This window comes from Zootoca vivipara, chromosome 1 (assembly GCF_965207765.1).
Source record: "Zootoca vivipara chromosome 1, rZooViv2.hap1.1, whole genome shotgun sequence".
In the NCBI taxonomy this organism is placed as follows: Eukaryota; Metazoa; Chordata; class Lepidosauria; order Squamata; family Lacertidae; genus Zootoca; species Zootoca vivipara.
Genome location: NC_142582.1, coordinates 68,405,860 through 68,418,645, shown reverse-complemented (window position 1 = coordinate 68,418,645; position 12,786 = coordinate 68,405,860). Strand labels below are relative to the sequence as shown.

General features: G+C 39.4%; 1 protein-coding gene across 4 annotated transcripts in view; it reads right to left on the bottom strand.

Annotated features, from left to right (window-relative positions):
• USP47 (ubiquitin specific peptidase 47) overlaps nucleotides 1–12,786 on the bottom strand; it is a 47,727-nt gene that overhangs the window by 23,843 nt on the left and 11,098 nt on the right. For all 4 annotated transcript variants that reach the window (XM_035119002.3, XM_035119011.3, XM_035119021.3 and 1 more), the window contains 7 exons: nucleotides 10,835–11,038; nucleotides 9,807–9,920; nucleotides 8,725–8,863; nucleotides 7,038–7,134; nucleotides 5,157–5,302; nucleotides 3,680–3,759; nucleotides 2,975–3,124 (listed from right to left, as the gene is read on the bottom strand). In XM_035119002.3, coding sequence (XP_034974893.2) covers nucleotides 2,975–3,124; nucleotides 3,680–3,759; nucleotides 5,157–5,302; nucleotides 7,038–7,134; nucleotides 8,725–8,863; nucleotides 9,807–9,920; nucleotides 10,835–11,038 — 930 coding nt within the window. The remainder of the gene's footprint in view (nucleotides 1–2,974; nucleotides 3,125–3,679; nucleotides 3,760–5,156; nucleotides 5,303–7,037; nucleotides 7,135–8,724; nucleotides 8,864–9,806; nucleotides 9,921–10,834; nucleotides 11,039–12,786) is intronic.

The following is a 12,786-nucleotide window of genomic DNA, read 5'->3' as shown; positions in this document are numbered from 1 at the left end:
ATGCTTTTGGAGAAGTCCTTTGGAAAGCTTGATTTGGACAAGGTCAAAATAGAACCTAGACTGTTCAGTAATGCCTACACAATGCCACTACCCTGAAGCTAAGGAAGATGGTTCTTTAGTATTTTTCATCCTAAACCCTTTTCTGATGTGTGAAGCCGTAAGCTGTACTTAAACTTAAAACTAGATGGGATTGCAATATATTGCAAGTCTGTACAATATTAATGCAAGTGCAACAGTTCCATAACTTCAATTCTTAAATATGTTTGTTCTCCTCTATAAACAAACAGTAGCAGCACAAACTTCCTCTTTCAGCATTTTCTTCAGATTTGTATTTGGAACCTGCAATTCATTAGCTTAACCAACAGCAAATTACTGATTTTTTCATAAGGTTTAAGCAATTAATTTTTTAAAACTGCTCTTCTACATGGACTTATATTGAACACAACAAAGCTCTTGTTGTTTCTTCAAACACTGAAGCTATACTATAATGCAAAAGAAAACAAAACAAAATGGGAGATCAGAATAGTAAACAAAACTATTTCTTCAAGGTACGAACAGACATTGCAATAAAAGGTTGAAGCCCCAATAGCTGCCAGTTAAGAAATTTAATCTCTATTTTGATTTGCAGTCAGAAATAAACAGTTGGATATATCTTAAGCTTGCAATTTCTCTCAAAAATCCCATTTACCATAATGTTATTAGAAATTTCAAGTATAAATTCTTTGTAGTGTATAATGGCAACCAGTGACAAGACAGGCCTTTTCTTTTTCCCAGGAATTGACATGTTTTCTGTTACTTTTATTAAAAAATGAGAAATCACTTACCTCTAGGCTAGAGTTCTTTGAAGGTAGTATCCTCCTTAGATTCCCTATTTTGGGTAGTGCCGCCTGTGGCAAGTCCCTCAGGAACTGACTAGCAAGATCTAAGAGTTTTACATTCCCTTCCACAAGCCCTATTAGCGCATGTGTTGATCCCATTATGTGATTGATATGACCTTTGAGCCCACTGCTTACTTATCTGTGGATCAATGGAGGATACTACCTTCAGAGAATTCCATTTAGAAACATGCGATTTTTCCCTTCTCCAAAAGCAAGTATCCTCCATAGTTCCCAACTGCTAAAGACTAGACAGCTAAAGTATTTTCTACTACCAAAATAACCAACTTTACAATACAATTCAGGGAAAAATATAAGAGAGCTTGACTAAGTGGAGCATTGACACAGTTTCCAACACAATAGATTTAGAAGAACCTCAACATATGATAAACTTGATTCTCATGTGCAGATATTCATGATAGAAACAGATGTTGTTTCAACCAGACAGAATGAGTGTTGGTATCTATGCAAGTTTCCAGTAGTTAATAGTCATGCAAAATGCACATCCTGTGATAGTTAATTGACTTAATTTTTTTATCTCCCGCCTCAGAGAAAGCATTTAAGACAGTAGATCTTATTACAACAATTTTTTTAAAATACACTAGAGTCAAGGGGAATAGGTGCCTGTTAATTAAAAAGATGACTTGATGGTGAGCTTAATACCAATCAAAATAGGGAGGCATTCAAAATAGTTCTATTCACTAGATAATGTCACATTTATAAGCCCTTAAGTTATCCAACACCCTGCTGTAAAACTGCTGGTGGGTGTGGGGCGATTCTGTTCCTGGCCCCCGCACATGTTGGTAGCTCACACGTACGCATGCTCCGCCTCACACACACACCCCAGCCCTCTTCCAGGTCCAAAAGGACCCACACATTGGAAATCACACATCCATTGGACATACTCTAAATGGCTGCTGCCTGTACATACTAAATAGCATGATAAATTTAACAATATATGAATATGGCTAAAACTAAACAAACAATTTTCCGATGTTTGGTTCAGTTGTTCTGGGGTGGGCAGAAAGCATTTATGGTTCACTGGCCAGAGAGGGTTAAGAAAGAGGAAGAAGTTATCCTTCTTGTTTCATCTCCAAGAGCAATAGTGTTGCACCAGAGCAAGAAGCCAGGGTGCTCCCACCGGGCAGTAGTGGGAGAGGAACAGCTTCTCCTACACTAGCGCTATGCTAGGGAGCAAAAGTGCTGCCAAGTAAGCAGGCACTGCTTGTTTTCTCCTCCCACTGCTAAGAGTGTATGCGCAAACACTTTCATGTGGCCTTCAGGGTAGGGGATGGCAAACCCTTAATGTGTCCAGCATATTATTATACTTCGGTTCAAAACAGATGTATATGCAAAATCTATTCATTTATACCGTATTATCAAATATGATGGGATCACCTGAATCACCTACCACACCGTAAGGAAGGATTTTGTAGAATAAATACCTGAAGATATCCTACCTACTTGGCTTATTTTCTCATGACTCCTCTTATTGCTGTTCATGTTCTCTGCTTTGGATTATCCCCTCACAACACGCAAACACACCCACACACAGCACACATGGAAATCTAAATTAGAATTCCATACACATTCCCTTTGCATATATGACACCTCTCACTAGTTTAAGGAGAACTACACCAAAAATATGGCTCACAGCATCTCTGATTCCTCATTTCAAAAAGTGTTCCTTTCTGCAGTAAAAGGAGAAACTCCTGTTACCACCACAAGCAGTTGGCTCTATTTTTATTACAACTGTCAACAACATTAACACTTTTTAGATATTCATAAAACAAACACCTATCAACATACCAAAAGAGAACTAACACTAAATCCCAAAAGCATTATGAAAAAGAGCATAATAATATTACGGTAACCATGAAATCACTTAGCTGAACTTCCCTCTTAAACATGCACCAGTAGGACTCATTGAAGGGTCAAAAAAACTTCTAGAACTTGCTAGCTGGTTTACTGCACAAAGACGGACAACCCAAGGTGGAGAATCTAGGATGATACTTACCTTTCAAGAAAGTGATACCACTGTTGCATTATGTATGTAAAGTGTGCATAGATGCATTAGCATTCAGGTGAGCAGTACACACCACGCTTGCAAAAGCCTGGTTGGAGCCATAGGGCCGAATGACCAATGGAATATCCAGGTATGTGTCAATCCTCCAACTCTCATAGCCGCATTCTAGACATCTCACATAGTCCTTCAGCTTGCCTTGATAGAGCTGATTTATGAGATCAGCCTGCAATTGAGAAAGAATTTAAACATTTCAGCATAGCCAAAGGGAGACAAACAAGATATTATCTTGCTTTATACAATATTCATTCCTGTGGCATTTAAAGGTATTCATTTTGAAATGCACAAGGAACATTTTACAGGGATAAGACAGAAGTTCACAGTGTGTGAAATCCACCAATACCTTTTGTATATGTTAAGTAAGAGTGTTCTTTTACTAAAAAGCAGGGCATACTCTCATTTCCATCTAATTTTATTACAATATACTGGTTATTCATCAAAACAAAAATAAACCTACTCACAAAGCTCAGGGCAGGTAAAATGTTTCTTTTTCCAATTAGTCTTAATAGCATCTGATTTGGCTCAGAATTATTTCTTCTCTAGCTAAATCCAAGAGCATAACTTTCACCATACCACCTCAATGTCTTTGCCCAAGTCAGCATTTGAAATGTGGTCCAACGCAACATTATCTACTGAACCATTCTAGCTAATATTTCTAGTTCAAGTAGCATGATATTCCTCTTTATTCCATTATTTTTTTAAGAATAGCCAAAACTGTTACCTGTTCTGTTTGTTTCCATTTTTGTTCCAAAGCATCAAACATGACTCGACAGAGTTCCTGGACATCATGCTGCTGCCAGGCTGTTGGAAAATAAAAGTGACCTTATTGTGTTGTCTTAGGCAGACATCTACCTATAGAATGTTGTTAACATGGTTTACTTACAAACACAAACACACACACACCAATTAATTTGGGCAGAACCTTTTACGCAATATCAAGGCAGACCTAGATAGGTGAATTCCCTTTACCGCAAACTTGTTCTGTTTAGGATTCTGCTAACTTTGGGGTCAAAGGGTACTAGCAGACAAAGCCATACTCAGAACAGAACCACTGAAAGCAGCCAACTTATTAGTCACAATCATGAGTAACGTAAGTACACTGATTTTGATGGGTCTACTTGGAGTACAGCTTAGCAGGATATTATCACTCAATTTCTCCCATGTGCACACGTGGCTAAAATCTAACCATTCTTTCCAAGCATGTTCACATTTTTGGAAAAAAACCACTGGACAACAGGAGTTTTAGGGTCCCCAAAACCTTTGGAGCAGACTCAAGATGCATGAGGGGCTGCACAAGAAAGGAAGGGCAATTCTGCAGCACAAATGTCTCTTGCGCAAACACAACAGCAGTGTTTGATACAGACCTAACACTGCAGAACATACACTTTGGACTTTAACAATACTAAAAAGAGTTGAAAGTTCTGTTTCTAACACACCTTTTATTTTAGCCTCAATAATTTATTTTAGTTCATAGTTCAAAAATAGAGTTTCTAGGAGATGATAAAAAGCAATGAGGCACTGAACACATAACAAAGTTTACTTCTGTGAATTCACTGTAACAATTCAAAATTGCAAATGGGAATTCCTGTCTGCATGGAACAAAAAATAAAAGAAATACAGTAGCCACCAATACCCCCTCTGCCTACTAGATAATACAGTTACTGCGTAAAACGAAACCGTGTCCATCCACCATCAGAATGGATACTGTTGGCAGAATGAACTCTTACCCTCCTGCCTGCCCCCCGCAGCTCCTCCATACTCATCAAAGCATGTCGACTGCATGGGGGGGGGGCCTGGAAGGGGCACTCCACTCATACAATATTAGACTTCATCCACTGAAAACAAGGTTTAAATTTATCCAAAAATCATTTTAAAGTATCTCGACATTCTTCTGCTATTCCTGGAAGCATCTAGATGATTACCATGCTCACCAAGATTCTGGACTAGATAACCCAGCATGTGTTCTTAAACAATGTTTGTAAAAATAGTACAAAAGCTTGCAATGCCTATATCTTTTAGAGCATTCTCCATTCCTGAGAAAGTTGAGTCACTTTTTTAAAAAAAATCCCGCACCTCAGAAGATTAATGTACTGTCTGGGATTCTTTCTATGGAACAAATCAACATTCAACACAGAATGTCAGTTTATATCTAGCCTAACAATTACACTAAATTTAACCAAGCATTTTGTTTTAATTACCCTCACTACTATCCCATCCAAAGCTTCGTGTAACATCTGTTGTTTCAATTGCTCTCTTTTTGCTGGTCTGTAATAAAACAAATAGTCTTTGAAGCTGGTAAGGGATGCTGGTCACTGGATCTTCTTCAGATTCTTCAAATTCCCATCTATTAACAAAAAGAAGGGGTCTTAGTACGATCAGGCAATTACATTACAACAAATTTAAAAGAGATGCCTTCTTAATGTACATTTTTAGACAGAGATCTTCCTTGGAAGACAAGCTGATGTAGAAACTGCTGTTCAAGGTGCAAATATGGAAAAACCGAAATCCTAATTCATATGCTTATCATAGTCTAATATAGAACATAAAAACAACTTTTAAGAAAACATGCTCAACAATTCTTCAGCATTTAATGTTTTCATCAGACCACTTTCTATAAGGAAGCATTATGAAATATTGTACACTGTTTTTATAAAACAGTTGTTTTCCAAATACAGTGGTACCTCGGTTTTCTAGCATAATCCATTCCGGAAGACCGTTCAAGTTCTGAAACGGTCGAAAACCGAAAACTCAATACTGAAAACGCAATACAGAAGCCGCATGGCATGTTCGGCGTGTTTGAAAACCGAAGCATTTACTTCCGGGTTTAAGGCATTCAAAAACTGAAAGGTTCATCAAAGAAGAGATTCGAAAAACAAGGCACCACTATATACCCATTTGAAAACGAAATTGGTAAAATCACAAAACGTGAACTCTCACAAATTCTTGGAAATAGTTATAGGATTAAACACTGCTTAGAACAAGAGTGGGGAAAGGCAGTCCATGAGTGAGCGGAATCCTGACTTCTGCAGTCATATAACTTCAGGCCATTTTGAGAGGTAAGCAAAGCCTCCCACCTGTCAATCACTTGACATCAAGGGCAAGGCTTAAGTCAGCCTACAGAGGAAGATCCTTTGCATTGCCAGCTTCAAAGCCAGAATGCAAGGAGTTATTTATGCTTATCGCCAAATGTGGGGAAGTTGGCTGTAATTTGGGGGTGAATGGCCTCACAGGTCAAATTGGGACTTGTGCCAAGCCTAATTAATGTTGTAGGTCAGAGGCTCCCTACCCCTGGCCTAGAATTTAGAGAGACACACTGAACCATACAGTGCATAAAATCTTATACATTGCTCCTTAATTACTTTTTATCTACACTATGAAACATAGTATTAGCCACAAATCACTTTTCCTACCACTAGTACTGTGAACAAGCGCTTAAGTGCTTGAGCAGAGAAAAATGAGCATCCTGCATCCTGTGCCCCTCCCCGCTTAAACAAAAATCTCATGACCTCTCTTGGAACATCAAATCTGATTTTACCCAAGGTGTATTACAAGGGAATAATGCTCCTTCTAAGATTCTATTGTTATTTCTGATAACTCCAACTTTTAAAACTGCAGGTCTATTCTGAAAGTATGTTCCAATGCTAATGGCCAGTTGTCTAAAAAAAGTTCTTGCTCCTACTGTGTTGCAGAGGGAGCTAGTCATGACACTTCAAATAGAAGTTATTATAGGAGCATGAATGTACTCTAACCCTGTTACATTATGTGCTCTCATGGGGGGAAAATCAGAAAGAGCCCACTACTGTTTTACCTAGAAGGAGGATTTCAAGTATAAGTTAAGTATAACTAAAGTTTAAGAATTTCTTAGAATGATTTTCAGAAAGAAAAAAAACATGCTTTGGGAGGGGAGGAATCTTGTCCAACACACACTGAGTCAATTTTTTCCCTTAATACTCATTTCCATAACTGGCAAAGTAATGGTGCATGAAAACTACCACAAAAACTTACATTTCAGAAAACTGCAGCATTAGAACATCTCTGAAACCTATGACATTAAAATATTTTTGATAACATGCACTTACCTATATAATGCATTTCTAAATTCAGGAGTCATGAAAAGGGTTTGCAGAAGGCTGTTCAAATAGCAAGTCATTGCTTGATTTACTAAACCTACATATCCTTTAAAAAAAGGGGGGAGGACATGGTTAGCAGTCAGGCTAGCACCCAAAAGTAATAGAATAACCTTTCTTGTTCAACAGGTTAGCAGTTATTCTAATAAATTCAATGAAATTTGTAACACACATTGCTTTTCCTATTACGACTATTGTAAGTCCACCACTAATCCAAAGGCCCACTAGACCAGGGGTCAGCAACCTTTTTCAGCCATGGGCCGGTCCACCGTCCCTCAGACCATGTGGTGGGCCGGACTATATTTTGAGGGGGGAAAATGAACGAATTCCTATGCCTCACAAATAACCCAGAGATTCATTTTAAATAAAAGCACACATTCTACTCATGTGAAAACACCAGACAGATATCACAAATAACCCAGAGGTGCATTTTAAATAAAAGGACACATTCTACTTATGTAAAAACACGCTGATTCCCGGACCGTCCGTGGGCCGGATTGAAAAGGCAATTGGGCCGCATCCGGCCCATGGGCCTTAGGTTGCCTACCCCTGCACTAGACTATCAGAATACAAGAATAGTTTCCTTGAAAATTATGAACTGGGGAAAATAATAATGGCCATGGGTTTAGATTCTAAGTAGCTGTGAACAAATAGTCCTTCTGCTCATGGAAGGCCCCAAGATCCAGTAGAGGCTTCACACTAAAGGGAGGAAGGCAATTTTCAGAAACCCCCCTCCCCATTGCAGCACTATTCTATATCTCAAACACCGAGAGGTTTCCCAGACCTCCACAGCAGCAATTTATACGGTACAGAGGGTTGTAGAACAAATCTCTGTATTAGTGGAGGGGTGAACAGAATCACGAGTTTCTATGCTAGGATTGATTGAAAGAGGCAGGCAGGAAAAAAGTATATTAACTGTGAATGGGGATTGGGGGAAAACAGTACAGTGGTGCCTCGACTTACGAATTTGATCCGTTCCGAAGGCACCTTCGTAAGTAAAAAAAATTCATAAGTCGAAAAACGCTATTGGAAACGCGATTTCCCATAGGAATGCATTGGAAACGGAAAAATTCGTAAGTCGAAAAATCCCTATCTAAAACCGCAGTGGTTTTCTTTTGGATGTCGAGACATTCGTAAGCGCGCGGCCATTATCCCCATTCATAAGTCGAAAAATTCGGTTGTTGAGTCGTTCGTAAGTCGTGGTACCACTGTACTGAATTTTTGGAGAGCAGTCTGAGTTCCCTAGCTGTATGGAATACTTGCATAGGTCAAAGTAGTGTTTAACGTTTATAATAAAAGAAACATGCCTGGAGACCTGCAGAACCATCTGCACTCACTACATTATATAGCCCAGGTATCAAATTGTACTAGGGGAAAAAACTGGAAGCAAGTAATAGAAACAGGAATCAGATCACACCCTGGGCAGTGCAGTGGGTTTACTGCTACCACTTTCTACTCACTCATACCATGCTTGGGAGTAGTTTTACCAACAACAGTTCCCCATGCCTTCTCCCTTTGTACCAAACCACACACAAAAATGAGGTGTATGGCTATATTCTGCCCTGCCAATATATAACTTGTTTTAACAGGCCATTGAAGCCTTATTATACAGTGGGAGAGAAACAATAAACCACCTTACCCGTTTCTGATTTACTCAGAATTGATGTATAAGAGTAGTTCTGACCAACATAATCATTTGAACAACCAGCTGAACCTTCTCGTGGAAGAGGGCCTATAAACCTATCTGGATTATGGTCATCTGCTCCACTGGCCTCATCCTAAAAGATAAGATACGTTAACTAGCACATTTGCAAAGGATGCAGTTAATACAAATCCATCCACACAAAGTTATCATATTTAAGGAAGTCTAGCGACTAAGTGCACATGTCAATAGTCCCATCCACAAGTACTACACAAAGCAGTTTCTCCAAGAGAGAATGAGTAATGGGAGTGACGAGGGGAGGGAGCCTAACCAGAGTTCCTATGATGTTCCCACCTAGTAAGTCCCAAACCCAGATTGCTAGTCAAGCAATAATGCACAGGATCACTTTCTCCCAGCTGCTAGGTGTAGGTACTCCTTCTCTGTGCTCCAAGATAGCCTTTGATGCTCCAATCTGAGACTGATCAGTATTCAAAGCTACTTTCAGCACTCAAATTGCACTGGCTGGATCAGAATTGTGAGGTACAATTATGGGAAGACAAAGTGCACTACTATGTTTGTAGTCTTAGCATGCATTTCCTCTTAAGTGCATGTTTGAAAGCTAAAGTGGTCTTCTTTCTTAAAGGGCCTTACTGGTTTAAGTAGAGCAGTGGGGATGGCTGAAATTGGTTTTCTTGTGTTACCAGCAACAGAGTTAACAAGTTTCCTCTCTGAGTGGAAAAAAATGTTTACTGGAATATACAGATTCACAAAGGCTTTTGGGACAGAACAACTCTTTAGTTGCATGCAGAGAACCTATATGCCTTGCCAAACAGAGCCTTCCACAGAATCATAGAATTGTAGGTTTCTCCAACTTCTGCACGCCTATTTATATAGTCAGTGCTACCTCATTTTATAATACTCTTCAGCACGAGATTCTGAACCTATACTAGGCAATGACACATACAGTATTGGTACCAGTAAAACTAAAAATTATAGAAAAACAAGCTTTCTTAAAAGTATTCATGTAGAAAATGCAGGTTCATAATAGGTACTTGTTTTGTAATTTTAAATTCTCTTACCAATACTACTTGAGGTTGTTCTCCATCTTTATCTGTCAGATGCAGAAAGTTCTTTTTCCCAGGTTCAAAACCAGCATCAACAACAGATTTATCACTTGATTGATCCAATGATGTCTACAACAAAACAAAGGAATTGTTTGCTAAATAGATCTGGCTACTATTTATTTTGAAATTTTAAATAAAAGGAGAACAAGTGGGGGGGGATTATAGAACCACAGCCTAATGTGAAGTATCAGTATGAGCTGGAATATCCCTGCTCATCAGCATGCTCTCGCTGCATTTAGCTCTAATAGAAATCAAAATTTCTCAAGATTCTAGTGTGAGCACCGGGACCATATAAGTGCTTCACATTACAGAATGCACCTCCCTGACACCCCACCCATAATGGCAATTTAATAAACTTCCAACATTAGTAGCCTCTATAGCATAACTAGAAATAGTAGACATGCATTAGAAGTGCTGTACAGTTTGCTAACTATAAAATGCAGAAACAGAATGAATAAAATAGAGGCCAGGGATTTCACACTTCCAGTTCTTAATTTCTGTTTTATGTTTTAAATATTGCTTCATTTCATGCACTCTTTCTCTTTCTGTGTCAGTGGGGGAAGGGCTGATCTGGAGAAGGGAAGAAATAGCCAGAGGGCAGAACTCAAACACCAAATGTGACAACAGGGCTTAAAAAAGGTGGTGACCACTGTTATAAATATTCTAGGATTCATGCTGTTCAAATTAAGAAAAAACTTCAGTATTTAAAAATTCATTTAAATAAACTGATGAAAAGAAATTCAAGCAGCACGACACACATGTAAATATAAACAGAAGGCATATTTTTTTAAAAAATGAATAAAAATAAACACACCCAATCCTGTGTAGGGGAGGAAGAGGGTAGATCTGTTGTGGAAGCTGCGTCTGAATGGGCTTTTTAGGTGAATCCCACCCATTGCCTCCAACATTTATACAAGTATTCCCAAAAATGTCTACACTTCTACTCTGTTAAGGAAGGTAAGTGTGTGTGCGGTTTTTTTTACCGTATCAGCATCGCTGCCTCCATTTCCCCATATTAAATCAAATGTTCCATTAATATAGCCCACTTTAGTGGCCACATCCTCAAACAGTCTTTTTACTGGAGTGGAAGCTGGCAAGTTCAAAGTGATGCGCTCATTAACAGTCTTAGAATTAGTTGTATCTTGGATTATACAAAGCACTCTAGGTTCATCAGCGGCACTTTCGATCTGTAATGAAGAAGAAAACAGATTTTTAAAACTGACCATCCAACCTCTGCTTTAACAGAACCAACTTCTTCGTAAAATGAAGTGAAATATTTTATTATCTCATGGATTAAAATAATGAACATATGGTTTTCTTTAAGACTAAACCAGCTTAACAGCATTAGAGGCAATCATCTGGGGGGAAATTCCACCACTTTGGCTCAATTCAGATGACCCTCTAAACCAGGCACCCCCAAACTTCAGCCCTCCAGATGTTTTGGACTACAATTCCCATCTTGCCCAACCACTGGTCCTGTTAGCTAGGAATCATGGGAGTTGTAAGGCCAAAACATCTGGAGGGCCACAGTTTGGGGATGCCTGCTCTAAACCATGTTGATCTAGGGTTGTATATTGCCTCTTCACATTTCCCACTACATTTTGTTTAACGATAACCTTAGTTTGCTTGTATGTGTACACAGTTCACATAGTAAATTAATGCTTATCCTCCAAAGTAGAATCAGAAGTTATGGTAAACTATGGTAAATGCCAAACAGGAAGCACAGAAGTGCTATATGGAGGAAGGCGATAGAAAGGGTACAAGAATGAACACTTATTTACAATCCTCCAAAACTATTGTTTGGAGCAGAAGTAGTCAACATGGTAGTTAACATGCTATCTTTCATCCCTGATTATTGGCCACAACGGGTGGGCCTCATACCTCTGTTCTCTTTCTGTGAGGGACAGAAGCTATAGGCAGGTCCCTCCCATCTTGAGTACCAGCTCATCTCCCAGCGCCAGTACCAGTGGGGAGGGAGAGAGCTCTAGCGGAGATTCAGGAAGTGGTGTCCGAGGCTCAGGCAAGGTAGCGGAGCCCATGCCCAGCGTGGGAAGGGAAGCGGGAGGCAAGGGAAGGAGGCCGATCCTGCCCACCCCGGAATTGCGCCGGAAACAAAGGGGGCGGAGATTCAGTATTCCGAGACTACTTTGCTGGAAGAAAACGCGCGAACCTCCATTCGGAGGTTCTGACACCTGACCAACAATATGTACATAGCACTGCTCTGCACTGTAAATACTCAGCACTAATAAAAGAATGAAAAGACAACGCGTGGAGGAGTCGTTACTCTAGAGTAGCCACTAACGCGCCTGTGACACTTTCCATTAGACTATTTAAGTTAATAGTTAATTTTTTATTGATGTTCTAACTGCATGTTTATTTGAAGGCAAACAATAAACTTAAAATGGTTTGTAAGAGATTAGCTACAACACTTCCCAAATTAATTCAATACTTGATCCTGTTCCCACACTTCCCCATTAGCTTTACATGGTCAACTGAATAATGTACAGCAGTGTTACATACACGACTGTCATGCTGAATTAAACCAATGGCCAAGCACAGCAGGACTTACATTATACAGTAATCAGAGGCATGCTATGTATAAGGCAGAGGGAGAAAAAGGTTGTGTTCTTGCTGCAATGACCAGCTACTGTCAGTTACACTTACCTATCAATGCTTTGTTAAAACTGTTTATGTTACACAGCGCTGCATTGTCTGACAATAATAAATCCCACTGATAAACTACAATTTTTCTAAATAATTACATCTGTCTGTCTTAATCCAGAGTTTGGGAACCTGTGCCCTCAGGTGTTGCTGAATTCCAACATCCATCAGCCCCAGCCAGCAAGGTCAGAAGCCTGGAATGATGGTAGCTATAGCCCAGAAACATCTACAGGGCCACAGATTTCCCATCCCTGCCAAACTGCTAGCTAGTTTT